General features: G+C 42.1%; 3 protein-coding genes across 7 annotated transcripts in view; 2 read left to right on the forward strand and 1 right to left on the reverse strand.

The window, feature by feature from the left end:
• The window catches only part of ddhd1a (DDHD domain containing 1a), a 39,687-nt gene extending 30,874 nt beyond the window's left edge, over positions 1-8,813 (forward strand). For both annotated transcript variants that reach the window (XM_072457318.1, XM_072457319.1), the window contains 6 exons: positions 484-559; positions 1,160-1,309; positions 2,236-2,300; positions 2,707-2,879; positions 2,999-3,196; positions 6,148-8,813. In XM_072457318.1, the coding sequence (XP_072313419.1) occupies positions 484-559; positions 1,160-1,309; positions 2,236-2,300; positions 2,707-2,879; positions 2,999-3,196; positions 6,148-6,347 (862 nt within the window). In that variant the 3' untranslated portion in view covers positions 6,348-8,813. The remainder of the gene's footprint in view (positions 1-483; positions 560-1,159; positions 1,310-2,235; positions 2,301-2,706; positions 2,880-2,998; positions 3,197-6,147) is intronic.
• The window catches only part of lbh (LBH regulator of WNT signaling pathway), a 472,239-nt gene that overhangs the window by 361,395 nt on the left and 93,253 nt on the right, over positions 1-17,591 (reverse strand). The gene's annotated exons all lie outside the window — the stretch shown is intronic.
• Positions 14,336-17,591, forward strand: part of fermt2 (FERM domain containing kindlin 2) — a 77,332-nt gene continuing 74,076 nt past the window's right edge. For 2 of the 4 annotated variants that reach the window (XM_072457465.1, XM_072457466.1), the window contains exon 1: positions 14,340-14,493. The gene's annotated coding sequence lies outside the window, so the exon portion shown is untranslated. Of the gene's footprint in view, positions 14,494-17,591 lie in introns of all 4 variants that reach the window. The other 2 variants (XM_072457463.1, XM_072457464.1) reach the window with 2 other exon arrangements.

Below are 17,591 nucleotides of genomic sequence, written 5' to 3' on the forward strand. Positions count from 1 at the left end.
AGTGTCAGTGATGTAAGAAGAGTCTGTTTGGGGTTTAATGCAGAGCTGTTCTGTAGAAGAGCTGAAGCTAACAGTTATTTTTACGTATAATTTAGTTATTTAGACCTCGCGCATGTTCCATGTCATCTCCTCTGTTGTTCTGGTGTTACTCTGTGGCAGTGTCACAGCGCCACACTCAGGCCTGGTGGATGTATTACAGGGGTTTGAGGTGTTTTCAGTGCCAAGTCCTTTTGTCTCCCTGTGGAGCCTTATTTTATGTCAAACTTTCACAAAAACTTCTACTGCTTAGGACTAAATGGCATATTTTAGATTTCAAATCAAAAGTGTTTTCAAAAGTTCCAAAATTAAACTTGGGTTATTGTTTTTTACTATTTGTAAATTATATTGTTTCATGGGGAAAGATGATGTTATATTGTGTGTATAAGTCTTATTTTTCCTTTCTTGTAACGTTACTTTGAGGTGTAAATGTTTCCTTCCTTTCAGGTTGAGAGAGTTGGAGACTCAGCTGATCGACATGGAGGCCAGCCGACCCTCTGCTCGACCTGCTCTCAAGTTTAAAGTAAGAGGCCTGAAATCTGCATACTTTACTAACTGCTAAAAATACTTGTGTAGTTCACAGGAAATGGGCGGGGCCATCCAGAGGTGAAGGAAGCTATGCACAGAATTTACATTTTCCATTCATTTTCCATTTGTCTATAATCATGTAACTCTACATTTCATTTGATTTAAAGGGCACCCATCATCCCTCCTCAGAAACATTCCTGGCTTGTAGTTAGTTTTATTCACACTTCTCTGAGCGCTTAGGAATCACTCCCTGCATCGTTGCATCACAGGTCAAAATGTGAACTTTTGCTGTGCAGTTTGTCTTTAAACCGCCCCAGACTCATTCTGAGGTCAAATGTCAAGCTCTGTTCACACGGCAGGCTTGGGTTATTTATTTGTTCATTGTTCATTCCCATTGCTGACAGCAGAGGGCGCTCCAATGCCTAAGAGGTGTTGGTGTTTTCTACAAATATATATTTTAAGTTACAAAATGTGAAATACTATCCTGGGCGACCAGAGGCAGGTTTAAAGTCACAGATTGCAGACTCCGTCTCCTTGAAAGCCAAGTGTCCTCACACTCTGGTCTGTGTCTCACTAGTTTGTGATGTCTCCACAGATTGAGAACTTCTTCTGCATGGGCTCTCCTCTGGCCGTGTTCCTGGCCCTCAGAGGGATCCGTCCTGGGGCCAGTGGTCACCAGGACCACATCCTGCCCACGTCCATCTGCAGCCGGCTCTTCAACGTCTTCCACCCCACCGACCCTGTGGTCAGTCCCACGTTCTCACTGAGCCTCATTCAAGAATGTTTTTGTCTTGTAACTTTAAGAATCTGCTGCTCAGATTCACAACGTGCTCTTAAGAAGCCAAATGTTTTAAATGAGAGTCAAATTCAACAATGTTCAGCTCTGAACACCACGTCACTCATTTGCATGTTATTTACATTCAATGTATTTGCATTTACTAAGAAACGCCCTGTAAACATCCTAATATGGGCTCCACGAGTGACCCAGAGATGGAGTGAGTCCTGTGCTGGTTATAGCGGGGCCCTTCATCCCACCACAGGACCGCTCACACTGGGTCAGACAGGCTGGGACAGCTGAGAGCTATTTTTGACTGTGCTCTTTATCACGCCTAATCACACTTTCAGTATCCAATCATATCTTTATATCAAATAATTTGTAAATACATATAACTATAGTGGCCCTAGTGAATGAATGTGAGTGAATGTTTTTATGTGTGTCTATATCTTTGTGTTGGCCCTGTGACAAGTTTGCCCCTGTCGAGTGTGTACTCCGCCTAAGGCCCAAAGTCACTGGGACAGGCTTCAGTCACCTGCGACCCCGAACGGGAACAAGCGGTAGAAAATGAATGAATATAACTAACAATCATGTGTGAAAGTCCTGACTGTCAGAGCGCTTCATGAATGAGGCCAATGACTCGTCCTCATGAAGGTGACTCGCTTTGGAAGAGACACAACACACATCTGAACTTGTTTAGTTTAAGTGTAACAGCTTTAAGGAAGATGCCCTCCTCAAAAAGTCATATTATTGTACTAAAATGAAAGTGTAATATTTACCAGGGTTGTAAGATATTTTTCTGACAAATATTGCAGTTAATTTTGCAATGTATTTTTACATGACATACATTTCAGAAGATGTTTGTGTCTAAACTACAGGTTTTTCTCTTGTGTCAGGCCTACAGACTGGAGCCCCTCATCCTCAAACATTACAGCAATATATCTCCTGTGCAAATCCACTGGTGAGTACTTCTACACACAAGGTTTCCTGCATTATTCATCAGGATTTAGAATAATAACGGTATGCTTGAGGTCATAGTCAGAAGTGCTGCTTCTCCTCATGATCCGAGTTCTCTGCAGAGCAAACACAGTGGTGATGATGCGTCTCTCCCGTCACAACTGCAGCGTAGATGAATTATACTTTGATATTCCTCATGTTCTTGGCACGTCCCTGTTATAATAAAGGGTCTTCACGCTTATGCCAGTGCCTCGGACCTCTCCTTATGTTTTATGCTTCTTTCCCATGGATTCTTGAAGAGCACCTGATATTCCACATGTCATATCGTCCCGAAAGAAAACGACGCCATCATGAAAAATTATCTATAAAACAAGGAAATCTAATAGTTTGGGATTTGCATTGTGTCTCAGGTGCAGTGCCACTAACTCCACGCCCTACGACGAGGTGCGGCCCACCTTCCTCACCCCCGTCAAAGAGCCCACGTCGGACACAGACAGCATCCCCAGCCCCAGCACCTCCCCGGTCCTTCCACGGCGACACTATGGCGAGTCCATCACCAGTCTGGGCAAGGCCAGCATCCTGGGTAACTATGATTGTGGTTTTTCATCCATCCGTCAACTTTAAAGGACACGTTTCAGCATTAGCTCCGTGTAACGTTCACTTTGCGCTCATGTCGCTCTGTTCTGTGTGGCGTGACTTTAGGCGCGGCCAGCATCGGAAAAGGCATCGGAGGAATCCTGTTCTCTCGATTCTCGCGCTCCAACAGCCAGCCGTCTGTGAGCCTGGGAGCAGAGGGCGTGGTCACGGCCGAGGAGGAGGAGCAGAAGAGAGCGGAGAGCCAGTCAGCATACGGCCTGTCCTCCTTGGTCCGCCCCACTTCTCCCACCGTCGACGCCTCAGGTCAGTCTGACTGTCAAGAGGACGTCCCAAATGATTTGTGTTCTCGGGATGTTCAGCTAATTTAGCAGTTATAGTATAAAGTATTCAGCGCAATTGTTAATACAGATCCATTGATGATAAATGTGTTGAGTCGCCTCAAGTGGTTTAAAATCGTCCTATAAAAACATCAGACAAACGCTGATCTGATGAAACTCTAGAGCAAGTTAAAGTGCAACTCAGAGCAAGTTAAAGTGCATACGATATATTTATACGTGTTGTACATATAAATGATAGTTTAACACCAATCAAGTAGTTATTTGTGGAGAAAAGTTTAAAAATCTGTTGAAAAATGACAGGAAGTGACATCACACCAGAGACACTCATTCCAATCGAGTTTATGCATAAATTACACAAAATAAACTACTTTTTTGACATTCTAAATATAATTCAACAAAATAAAGTTGCTCTCAAATGTTTTTATTTGTCAAATAAAATAAATTTTAACATAAGATTAGTTTTGGTTCAGTGTTATTTCCTGGTGTGATGTCATCAATTACAAACAGGAAGTGACATTACAAACCTTAAAAATGAGCTATTCTGGGATAACGTTTTTTATCATTTTTAGCACATTTCAAAATATATTAATCTTAACTGCATTTTAGTTCAATGAGTCGTCCAAACCAGTCAGAGGTACTTTAAAGAACCTTTTTCATAAATATATCTTACAAACGCTGACCCCTAGTGGCTTAACTGGAGAACACAAGATCAAACGCTTCTGATGACGATGAACTTTGAACTCTTTATGGATTGACCTGGATAATGGTCACTCACTCTTGGATTGGCCAACCGGTCAGTGGGCTGAACTTATGAATGTAACATAACGATACGCTGGACAATAAGTCACCAAAAATACAGCCGACCACGATAGATTGACAATGACATTTTAGTTTTGCATTTTCACGTAGAAAATTAAGATCTCACCCATTTCCCTTCAGAATTAGAACCAAACTAGGACTAAACGACAAGAACTAGAACCAAACTAGGACTAAACGACAAGAACTAGAACCAAACTAGGACTAAACGACAAGAACTAGAACCAAACTAGGACTAAACGACAAGAACTAGAACCAAACTAGGACTAAACAACAAGAACTAGAACCAAACTAGGACTAAACAACAAGAACTAGAACCAAACTAGGACTAAACAACAAGAACTAGAACCGGACCAAACAAAGTTAAAACCAGGACTAAAATGGGTTAAATTTAAAGGACACATATTTTGCTAAATTGACTTTTTTTGAGCTTTGAACTGTGGATATAACATTGTTCTCTCTTCAAAAACAAACCTGGACTTGCATTTAAATTGATTCACGCTTGTTAGATGAATCCTCCACTTAACTGTCTTACTTTTGTGACATCATAGATTGAGTTCTCAGATCTTTTGTGCTGTTTTTACGTCCATAAATCATCATCCGACTCGTTTTTGCTTCAAATTACGCACTTTACACCCGCGTGCTAACATTAGCATGTCGGGGACAAGCTCATTTAGTTTATCTCCCTCATGTAATTCCCTTTGCTGCCTGTAGATGGAGTTCTAATGCAATTCTTAGCATGGGAAACCCCTGACTGATATGAAGTGTGCTTTTTGTACATTTTTTTTTTACCCTAATGCATGTAATGTGGAGGTAAACATACTCGAAGGCAAATAAAACACAAATGATGCATAATATGTACATAATGTATATTTAAGACCAAATAAGGACAAGTTGAAGCGCCCACTAAAATGATACAACATTTACAGCTGTTCTCAACACGCCTGACTACTGCTTACTATTACTACTACTACTACTATTACTACTACTACTACTATTATTACTACTACTATTACTACTACTACTATTACTACTACTATTACTACTACTACTACTACTACTTACTACTACTTACTACTACTACTACTACTTACTACTACTTACTACTACTACTACTACTTACTACTATTACTACTACTACTATTACTACTACTATTACTACTACTACTACTACTACTACTTACTACTACTTACTACTACTACTACTACTTACTACTATTACTACTACTATTACTACTACTACTACTACTACTACTACTACTACTACTACTACTACTACTACTACTACTACTACTACTGCTTACTACTACTACTACTACTACTGCCTACTACTTCTACTACTACTACTAACTATTCTACTACTATTCTACTTCTATTCTACTACTACTACTACTTCTACTTCTCCTTCTACTACTTCTACTTCTACTCCTCCTCCTGCTCTCCCTCCTTCTCCTCCTCCTCCTCCTGCTCCTCCTTCTTCTCCTCCCTCCTCCTCCTTCTTCTCCTCCCTCCTCCTGCTCCTCCTCCTGCTCCTCCTCCTTCTTCTCCTCCCTCCTCCTCCTTCTTCTCCTCCCTCCTCCTGCTCCTCCTCCTTCTTCTCCTCCCTCCTCCTCCTTCTTCTCCTCCCTCCTCCTCCTTCTTCTCCTCCCTCCTCCTCCTGCTCCTCCTCCTGCTCTCCCTCCTTCTCCTCCTCCTCCTCCTCCTCCTCCTGCTCCTCCTTCTTCTCCTCCCTCCTCCTCCTTCTTCTCCTCCCTCCTCCTCCTTCTTCTCCTCCCTCCTCCTGCTCCTCCTCCTTCTTCTCCTCCCTCCTCCTCCTTCTTCTCCTCCCTCCTCCTCCTTCTTCTCCTCCCTCCTCCTCCTCCTCCTCCTGCTCCTCCTTCTTCTCCTCCCTCCTCCTCCTTCTTCTCCTCCCTCCTCCTCCTTCTTCTCCTCCCTCCTCCTGCTCATCCTCCTTCTTCTCCTCCCTCCTCCTCCTTCTTCTCCTCCCTCCTCCTCCTTCTTCTCCTCCCTCCTCCTCCTGCTCCTCCTCCTCCTCCTGCTCCTCCTCCAGGGTGGTGTACAGCTGCCGTCACACTAATCCCCCTTGGTTCCCTCTTGCAGTGGAGCTGGAGCGCCGCATAGACTTTGAGCTGCGTGAGGGGCTGGTGGAGAGCAGGTACTGGTCCGCCGTCACCTCCCACACGAGCTACTGGTGCTCCCACGACATCGCCCTGTTCCTCCTCACCTTCATCTACAAGCCCTGCACCAGTCCCGCCCAGCAGCAGCAGCAGACTGTGGACGAGGGGCTGGAGCCGGACTGAACCAGGACTCCTCCCCCTCTCATCGTCTCCATGGACTTCTGCAAACAGACAATTCATCATTCCAGTCCCAAATGTGCTTTTTGTCTTATTTTGTGTATTTTTTTTACACACTTGCTCAAAATATATTTTGGACCAGCAATTCTCTCAAGGCTTTTTTTACTTTTACTAAAGGGTTGAGATCATGTGATGTCATAATATTCTAAACTATGTTCAAATAGGCTGCTCTTATGTTCAAATGGCGTGCGAGGGACAAAGTAACTCTATGGAAGATTTACTGTTTTTGAAAGAAATATCCAAAGTGTTAAACCTTATCATTATTTGTCCAGGTTCGTTTAACATTAACCTGTAATTTAATTCTAATGGCTTAAAGTTTTAACTGACAACGATCATGTCTTTAGAGTGTAATAATGGCACCACTTTCTGAAGCTATCATGGATTTTTTTTGTCTTCTGTTTATCGACCCTTCCAGTGTTTGTGGCCAAAACAGCTGGATTCCATTAGCTGGTAGCATTCCCAGGGCTAGCGCTAATGTTAGCGTTAGCATCCAAACATCACAAACATTTAAAAACCAGGGCTGTTCTTGTCGATAAAAAAACACTGGAGTGAGTAACACCAGCGCCTCGGTACAAAACAACCACGTGAAGAAGTATTTTGTGTAGATTGTTACCGTTAGCAATTAGCGCCGAAATTAGCTTAAATGCTAACAACCTCGTATTAAACATTTCTTAAAGCGAACATTATTTTGGACAAAAAGGCCCCAAAAATATAACTGGCTACAAGAGTTTAACAAGAAAATGTTTTGTTTCAAGCGCCACAAATACTACAGTAAAAAGTTAAAAACTAGAGGTTGAAGTATTGATAGTTATTACTTCTGTGTCTGCGCTGTCTACAAACAACAAAATGACAGGGTTTCTTTGGGTTTTGTTTTGCGCTAGAGTGTTTACAGAAGTGTCCATTTAAACTGACGGAGAACACCTTCAACTTTGTGCCAGTTTTTGTTTCATGTGCAACAAATGTGCAATCAGACAGTTCAACAGAGAATTCCACCACAGAATTCTGAAATGTCTCTTTCTTTGTCTTTTAACTGTCAAAATGCCGCCATTTTTACCCGTTTTATGATTAATACATGTGATCGCTGTAGCTGCGCACATGAAACAAGTACAATATGACGAGTAGTGATAAAGTTGTGGATATTTCTCTCTAAAAACCCGCACGCCACGTCATTTTTCCATCAAAAACTCAAACGTCGTGAACACACCCTATTCAAAACGGTGACTAAAACAAAAACGTTATTCTCGATGTTCCAACCGCTTGATGAATCCTCACTTCCATACTTAGCAACTTGAGCGATCGATATGTATTTTTCAGTTGATACTACATCGACTAAAACACGTGCAATGCCTTTTTCAGAGTAACCAATGCAAATTTTAAATGTTGATGTATCCGTGGACAAACTGTAGGGCATTATCCCTTTAAAATCATGATGAATAATACGACATGCAGTTTAGAGTTTCATCCTCAATGACTGTTGACCTCTTTGGAATATTAAATTGGAGAGTTAAAAACCAAACTGGACGCGTGCAGTGAGCGGCACTAGTTTACAGCTCCTCAGTCTGTCGATTTCTATTCCCAGTTTGTTAAGCCTGGTTTCTACATTTTAGATAAGACTCGCTGTTTGTGGTGTTCGGCGTTGAAGACTCGTTCAACTATGTAGATGTATTTTCTTAAAACCAAACTAAAGGAAATATTTTCTTAGCAATATTCACACTCCTGCCTGGATCGTACAGAACGAGGTGGTCCGCGCTGGCTCATCCTAAATGTCCTTTCTCTCTTTTGGTTGTGTCATTGCTGCATTTACATGTACCTGCCTTTCATCTTTCCATGTAAAAAAGAGACTGACTGACTCAAGTTTTGTAAACTTTTGCTTCAGCTGAAAATGCATCTCTAGTAAAAGCTGGGGACCGATTTATAGAAAGCGAGAAAATAGAAAAAACAAGTCTAAGGCGTAGTTGCTTGCATGGCCTCAGATGAAACGGGACATTTCACACGGTGCCAATGCCACGTCTCGAGTTAAACCACACATTGTGGTGTTTTTTACTGACAAACTGTTACTGTCCTTTGTGTTCTGGACCCCGCTCGTCTCCAAAGGGCTAAGTGCTCCACAGGGCCGTGTGCAAAGCCTTCACACACACGTCTATGCTCATCCATCCCACTGAAATTGCACATGTAAAATATGTAAAGGGCACAACATATTTGGGGGAGGAGCGCATGTTCCCGACAGAAGAGACTGTTGCACTTTGGTGTGGAGGCATCACAATCAGACCCACTGCTGCTGTGCGCGTGGAAGTGTTTTTGCACAACTTTCAGAGAGCAACGTTTGAATTGTTTAAAGCACAGGCGCTTCATCTCATTCTGCTTGCTCAAATATTACACCTGAAGTGGAAAATAAAGATGTTTTATTATGAAGATGTACATCCGGTGTCAGCTTGTGGGGGGGACGGGGAGGGGCTGTTCAATCTGAGCGTCAATCTGAGCGCTCATGGTCCTGTTTTAGAGTGTGTGATTCACTGAAAAACAGTTGCTAACGCTAGCTTGTGATTTAAATGCCATTGGAAACACTTCTGTTCTTTATGCTCCGATTGTGTTCAAACAAAGCTCATGTTCAAGTCTTTACAAAGCTCAGACACTTCTTGGCTTCTGTGAATGTTCAAGAAAAATGTTCTTGTCCCCGACTGTCTTGATGACATAGAACTCGGTGCTACTCCCTTGCACTTTTCAGCTTGACTTCACAAACTGGTGTAATACTGTGATCATTTTCCTCCTGTGTTATATCAAACCAAATAATAATCCTTCTCTCTTAAATCGGCATTATATATATTTGAATACATACATACATACTTAAATTGTGATGTTCTTGATTTGAGTCACACTTCAGTGGAATCTCACTTCATTCACAAATATTTCATTCATTGTAGTCTGCAGTTCTGTTTCCAGCCACTAGGGGTCACCGTGCTACTGACTAATGCATGACCCTCGGGTCAGATGGTTCTACTTGTCTATTTTTATGCCTAAATAACTTTGGTGTTCTAAATCAAACAAATGAATGTAACACAAAAAACAACAAAGCATTTCTGACCCAAATCTAGTGAAATAACTGCAGCATCACAACTGTTTAGTCACGGAAAAACACGGGCTATAAAAGGCAACGGGTCGACTGCCAAACACCGAGGAACGAGGGGGTGAGAGGGAGGGAAGGAAGGAAGGATGGGAAGAGGAGGAGGTGGTGAGATAAGGAGGAAGGGAGGGAAATGAGAGAGGGGAGAGAAGGAAAGGTGGGGAGGGAAGGGGAAGAGGTGGTGAGATGAGGAAGTCAGGAGAAGGGGGAGAAAAGGAGAGAGGGAGAGATAAGGAGGAAGTCAGGAGAAGAGAGAAAAGGAGAGAGAAGGAAAGATGGGAAGAGGAGGAGGTGGTGAGATGAGGAAGTCAGGATAAGGGAGAAAAGGAGAGAGAGGGAGAGAAGGAAAGATGGGAAGGGAAGGAGCTGGTGAGATGAGGAGGAAGGGAGGAGAAGGGAGAGAAAGAGGGAGAGAGTTGTGATGGATGGAGGAGAGGGAGAGGAAAGGAGACAGGGAGGTGAGACAGGAAGCAGAAGAGGGTGAGATGGGGAGGAAAAGAATGAGGGGGGTTCGGAAGGAGTGTTGAGAGAAAGAAAAGGAGGGGGTGGAGAGTGAAAGAGAGGATGAGAGTGGGGGAAAAAGAGAGGGGGAGAGCGGGTAAGGGAGAGAGGGAGGGAAAGAGAAGGGAACAAGGGAGAAAGGGAAATAAGGAGGAAGTGAAAGAGAGAGAGAGGGAGAAAGCAAGGGGGAGGTTAATAGAGAGTGAGAGGGACATAGAGGAGGAGAGAGGGAGGAAAAAAGAGGAAGTAAAGTGAAAGGGAGGGGAAGAAAGAAGATGGTGAGATTGTGATTTAGAGAGGAAAAGCAAAAGAGGGGAAAGGATAGATGAGAGAGAAAGGGTGAGAGAGAGAGAGAGAGAGAGAGAGAGAGATACAAACAGAGAGAGAGAGAGAGAGAGAGATACAAACAGAGAGAGAGAGAGAGAGAGAGAGAGAGAGAGATACAAACAGAGAGAGAGAGAGAGAGAGAGATACAAACAGAGAGAGAGAGAGAGAGAGAGAGATACAAACAGAGAGAGAGAGAGAGATACAGAGAGAGAGAGAGAGAGAGAGAGATACAAACAGAGAGAGAGAGAGAGAGAGAGAGAGAGATACAAACAGAGAGAGAGAGAGAGAGAGAGAGAGAGATACAAACAGAGAGAGAGAGAGAGAGAGATACAAACAGAGAGAGAGAGAGAGAGAGATACAAACAGAGAGAGAGAGAGAGAGAGAGATACAAACAGAGAGAGAGAGAGAGAGATACAAACAGAGAGAGAGAGAGAGAGAGAGAGAGATACAAACAGAGAGAGGGAGAGAGAGAGAGAGATACAAACAGAGAGAGAGAGAGAGATACAAACAGAGAGAGAGAGAGAGAGAGAGAGAGATACAAACAGAGAGAGAGAGAGAGAGAGAGAGAGATATACAAACAGAGGGAGAGAGAGAGAGAGAGATACAAACAGAGAGAGAGAGAGAGAGAGAGAGATACAAACAGAGAGAGAGAGAGAGAGAGAGAGAGAGATACAAACAGAGAGAGAGAGAGAGAGAGATACAAACAGAGAGAGAGAGAGAGAGAGAGAGAGAGATACAAACAGAGAGAGAGAGAGAGAGATACAAACAGAGAGAGAGAGAGAGAGATACAAACAGAGAGAGAGAGAGAGAGATACAAACAGAGAGAGAGAGAGAGAGAGAGAGAGAGAGATACAAACAGAGAGAGAGAGAGAGAGATACAAACAGAGAGAGAGAGAGAGAGAGAGATACAAACAGAGAGAGAGAGAGAGAGATACAAACAGAGAGAGAGAGAGAGAGAGAGAGATACAAACAGAGAGAGAGAGAGAGAGAGAGAGAGAGATACAAACAGAGAGAGAGAGAGAGAGAGATACAAACAGAGAGAGAGAGAGAGAGAGATACAAACAGAGAGAGAGAGAGAGAGAGAGAGAGAGATACAAACAGAGAGAGAGAGAGAGATACAAACAGAGAGAGAGAGAGAGAGATACAAACAGAGAGAGAGAGAGAGAGAGAGATACAAACAGAGAGAGAGAGAGAGAGAGAGAGAGAGATACAAACAGAGAGAGAGAGAGAGAGAGAGAGAGATACAAACAGAGAGAGAGAGAGAGAGAGAGATACAAACAGAGAGAGAGAGAGAGAGAGAGAGAGAGATACAAACAGAGAGAGAGAGAGAGAGAGAGAGAGAGATACAAACAGAGAGAGAGAGAGAGAGAGATACAAACAGAGAGAGAGAGAGAGAGAGAGAGATACAAACAGAGAGAGAGAGAGAGAGAGAGATACAAACAGAGAGAGAGAGAGAGAGATACAAACAGAGAGAGAGAGAGAGAGAGAGATACAAACAGAGAGAGAGAGAGAGAGAGAGAGATACAAACAGAGAGAGAGAGAGAGAGAGAGAGAGATACAAACAGAGAGAGAGAGAGAGAGAGAGAGATACAAACAGAGAGAGAGAGAGAGAGAGAGAGAGATACAAACAGAGAGAGAGAGAGAGAGAGAGAGAGAGAGAGAGAGATACAAACAGAGAGAGAGAGAGAGAGAGATACAAACAGAGAGAGAGAGAGAGAGAGAGATACAAACAGAGAGAGAGAGAGAGAGAGAGAGAGAGAGAGATACAAACAGAGAGAGAGAGAGAGAGAGAGAGATACAAACAGAGAGAGAGAGAGAGAGAGAGAGAGAGAGAGATACAAACAGAGAGAGAGAGAGAGAGCTGTGATTGATGTTCCTGCCTTGACACTTGGTAGAACAGACCGAGCCAGCGATGACGTGTGGAAGAGACAGAGGCTTTTTAGGACGTCTTTCGGGCGTCGCTCACTTGAACCTGACGACCCGACAAAGGAAAAGTATTCTTCTACTTCTTTTCTTCTTCTACTTCTTTTCTTCTTCTACTTCTTTTCTTAGAACATAAAAACACACACACAAAAGCTGATTGTCAGTTCGTTCTGCGTTTAACATTTTCTTGCGATTGCCGTTGTCCCAGTTGTCAGAGGAACTAGTATCCATCCATTGTTTCCATTGCAGGGGTTTTGGGGGGAAGTACTCAGAGGACAGTGAAAGGGTTAAATGTAAACCCTTGTACTCATAAATACTCATGTACTCATAAATACTCTTGTACTCATAAATACTCTTGTACTCATAAGCAAAACCTGATGAATGCACCAACCTACTTTGGGCCTGTTTAACCTTCTTTATTTCTTTCAGCTTCCTGTTTTAGGCCACAGTTTGAGCATTTGCAGCATAAACATTTTGCTCTGGTCCAAATAGTTGGAAGCAGATCTGAAGATAGTATTTTCAAACAGGAAGTGCTACATACAACGTCTCTTCTTACAAAGACCACATATGACCAACAGCTTAACAAAGGGGTCTGGGCCTGTGTGAGGGGACGAGCGGAGGGGACGAGCGGAGGGGACGGGACGGGCGGAGGGGACGGGCGGAGGGGACGGGACGGGCGGAGGGGACGAGCGGAGGGGACGGGCGGAGGGGACGGGACGGGCGGAGGGGACGGGCGGAGGGGACAGGACGAGTGGAGGGGACGAGTGGAGGGGACGGGCGGAGGGGACGGGCGGAGGGGACAGGACGAGTGGAGGGGACGAGTGGAGGGGACGGGCGGAGGGGACGGGCGGAGGGGACAGGACGAGTGGAGGGGACGAGTGGAGGGGACGAGTGGAGGGGACGGGGAGGAGGCGCATGAGGACATGGAGCTACTGCCAAGAAAGGCCTGATGTTACTACTGCACCGACTCTGGTGTTTGTCCCTGAAGACATCAAACATAATAATAATATAATAATAATAAGTATTAGTTGTGAAACGTGCTTGTCTCAGACTGTGCAGAGGTGGGTAGTACTCATTTACCCACATTTAAACTAGTATGTACTGCACACACTCTAAAGTACCCAATATAGATATTCCTCAACTTGAATATATAAATAATGGTGAATTCTGATTGTAAAGATCATCAGAACAGATAATACAGGCTAAATGTTTCCATAAAACAATCTGCAATGTGTTTAGTGCATGTTTTACTGAACCTTCTTTTAAAAACTCTTCATACAGTTTTTGTTGAATTCAAATGTTTGTGAATTAAATGTTGTGTTAAAACAATGAAACAATTTGTTAGATTTATCTAATAATGTTTTAAAAGCTACTTACTATTACTTTACTATTTTGTGATTTTCTGTCATTTTCCCCTGTTTTCTGAAGCACTTTGAATTACACATTAACTTGCCTTAGTAAAATATTTAGTAACGTGTTGAAAAAAACTTTTAATATACGCATTAATATATTCATTATTATTTGAAAGACTGGTTTGATAAAAGCTTGATTTAATTGACGTGGCGGGTCTTCCATACATCACCTATAAGCAGTATTTACCTCATGGATACTGTGATATGTGACTTTACATGCAGTATTACTTCCAGTGTGTGCAGTACCATCTGACAGCAGGACAAGCCTTTGAGCTGAGTGTATTGACATTATTATGATGTTTACTCATGTACACTTTAATGTACACTTTAATGTACACTTTAATGTACACTTTAATGTACACTTTAATGTACACTTTAATGTACACTCACTGCCCCACTGAAAACGGAATCATAAATGCATACTTTCCATAACCTCCTCACGCGCGTGCGCAGTCCCAGCCACGTTCCCGTTCGTTCCCAGAGAAGGATTTGAAAGGAAAAGTGGGCTTGGAAAACCCTCGTGACGTCACGCGGGGAGCGAGGAGGGAGGGCGCGCGCGCACGAAGGACGCACAGTCTCCATTTGCCCCCGAACCGACGAAGCACCGAGCGAACCCGAACACCCGAACACCCGAACACTGCTGGGAGAGTTCGCTTCGGCGGCTGCTTCTCCTCCTCGTCGGATTTTCTCCCATTTTCACCCACTTTTCCCCAACTTTTCCCATGCGCTGAACCAAAGCGACGAGTTTTCTTCACTTGAATCGCCCTTTTCCTCGCTGTTTGGAGCTTTTCTTGTTTCTTTTACGAAGGTGAGTGCGACCCAAATGTGACAACGGCGGAGGAGTTTTCGCTCGCTCGTCGTAGCTACAAAAAAATCACTGCACGCGTTTTTCCTTTGCGTTTTTCGACCTCGTTTGCGTGTTTTAAAGCTGGAATCTCTGCGTGTTTTGCTGACGTAAAGCGTGCAACTTGAGGCATTCCTATTCCTAAGACGGTCGGCATTCCCGTTATTCTGAACAGGTGACGGTTGTTGCGGGCTTGCTTCTTCGCCATTGCGCGCTAACTTGTTTTTTTTTTCGTGTTATTTTACGCGTTTTTCTTCCTTTACGTGAAAGCTGGCGTTGGTAATAAGTTGTAGCTGCCGTAAAGTAAGAGAAAAGAGAAGAACAGGGTATTTTCCAGCCAACGTGGAGGAAAAGGGTGGACAGGACGTGCCGGAGCTACAAGTTTTACTTTCAATGGGAATCTTAAAGTGCACACGACACGGTTTCATCTGTTTTTACTGGAATTATGGCTTAGTTTGGTCGGTTTGTTCCTGTGTTGGTTATTTATCATAGTTTTACGTCAGTTTAGTTGCAGTTTGTGAGGAAGGATTGGAAACATTAAAGTGGAAAATGACAGGAAGTTGTGCCTAGTTCTGAATCCCTCGCTTATGTCATCAAAAAGCGACATTCCGTCAAAAATGCAGACAATTTACATGGTTTTAACAAAATAAAGGTGTTATCGTGTATAATTATTATTTGTCAAATTAAGCAATATTTTAATTCATGTTTAACAGACTTTTGCCGGTGTTTACAATATATGGTCGCTTGCTAACGGTTGTGGAATTAACTCAGAAGTCATCCCGTCAAAAATGCAGGGACAAATTACACGGTTAAAACAATGATTTAACTAAATTAAGGTGCTATCGTGTATAATTATTATTAGTCAAATATTAATCAAAATATAGTTTAATTTAACAGACTTATGCCGGTGTTTACAATATGGTCGCTAGCTAACGGTTGTGGAATTAACTCTATTTACGAAGTCATTCCGTCAAAATTGCAGGGACGATTTACACGGTTAAAACAATGATTCAACAAATTAAAGTTGTTATCCAGCATTATTATTAATATTATTTGTCAAATTAAACTATTTTTTAGTTTATTATACAGACTTTTGCCTTTGTTTATAATATGGTCACTAGCTAACTGTTGCGTAATTAAGTCTAACTAGCAACTAACATTATAAACGTCAACCAAATTGTCAACCTGGGGCAAAATCTTTGTTAAAATGTTAAATATAATAATCATGTTCACTGCGTTTTAGTCAAATCTTTCTTTAATATACTATCGTAGGCTTCTATTCTGCTTCTTCAAACTGCACGATGTCATAGTAGTTCAGGAAAAGCTACTCACAGAAAGTCATTTAGTTGCAAATGGCGAGCTTTTACTGGACAGCTGTTTAAATAAAGAAGGTGCAAAGTTTGGCTCCTGTCTTCTAACGTGAGCGTGCTATGCAAATGAGGCTCGGAAAGTTTGACACCACATAACGTTTCACACGGAGAAGACGTTTAAAGCGCTCACATTTCTGAGACGTGACTGTGTCTGCGTTTACGTGCACGCTGTTATTAGTATCATAGTTATAAGAGGATTCAAATCATGTGTAAACCGCAAAATTCTCTCTATCAGCTTTTGCGGCCATTTAAATACTCTTAAAAGTCCTGAAAATAATGCTAATAACCATATTTTAATGCGCATGAAAACGTAGTGTCAAATTTGTTGCTGTCAATCTTGGGAAAGGAACGCCTGAAGATGATTATAGCGTAATAAACTGTATTTACTAGACCTATATTGCAGGTAAATTGTGAATGTCCAATTATTTCTTCACATATTTTAGGTTTAAACAAAGTACATAACACATTTTTATTCATTGTTTTAAGTTGAAGCACATTCTACTAGTGATTATATATTGTTCATATGATTCTGACAAATTGAGGGTGAATATTGTATAAAACTGGCACATTCCACATTGTACTTGGAAAGGACTGTGGTGGTGGAGCATTTGTGTCTTTTATGTCATCTTTAAGCCGTTCTTTTTGTGTTTAATGTTGTAGTAGTAGTACAGTTTCATCAAAGTACCATGATTGAATGCATCTCAATATATTTTCCGTAGTGTCCTGATAATGACGGGCTCATACGTTGAGATTTAAGTATTATTAAGTACAAATATGAAGGCTTAACTGTAAATTCACAGTGAAAAGTGCAGATGTATCACTTTATTGCCGTGTTTGAAGGATTGCAACTTTTTTGAAGGACTTGTGTTTTTATCAGCTGATTTAGCAGCAAAGTCCAGGTTGTTTTTAGACCATGGGAACATATTTGAGACGATCTGCTGTGTAAGCTGGCAAACATGATGCAACAATATTGTGCTAATGCAGTCGTTTATTATTACTGGGAACGTATTCAGTGTCATATTCACTTTGAATCTCCCGGGCTGGAATAGCATTGTTTTGTTGCAGCGAAAAACAGAAGTGCAGAGCCCGCCGTTCTTAGTTCTGATCCGTCAAAATGCTCTCTGTAGGGTTTACAATGATGAGCAGATCACAAATGCAGTTCTTTAGGGAATCTACAATCTGTTTAGGGAGAACTGAATCCCCAGAGGTCTTATGTGACCTGCTGATCCTGTAGTTGAGACCGCTACGAGGGTCAAGAATCAATCACATTTGAATGGAGATCGAGATTCAGTCACTGTTAATGATGGTCACTAAATGCATGTGGATTCAAGGAAGTCGTGTTAAATGACAATGATTAAAAGTCTGTCTCTATGTTCAGAAAATTGATGCTGATTCATTAAATTTAATAAATAATCGTGATTATTCAGGTCGCAATATAATCATAGGAACCAAAAAAATAATAATCGTAAAATTCAGTATTTTTAGTTTGGTCTATTGCCCAAAAACTAGACTTGATTGTAAAGCTTTATTTTATCTGGCTGTTTTAGTCAAATTTAACTTTATTTTGTCTTTCAGGAAGTTCAGTTTCATAAAGCCGCTCACAAACTTGAGGAACAGTAACATGGATTGAAGATTTCACTGTTTATTGGTCACAGGCGCAATAATCGTGAATAATCTTTTACAGTGATGTTT

Source organism: Eucyclogobius newberryi, unplaced genomic scaffold (genome assembly GCF_026437365.1).
Source record: "Eucyclogobius newberryi isolate DKJ021-1_F unplaced genomic scaffold, fEucNew1.0.hap1 SCAF_21, whole genome shotgun sequence".
NCBI lineage: Eukaryota > Metazoa > Chordata > Actinopteri > Gobiiformes > Gobiidae > Eucyclogobius > Eucyclogobius newberryi.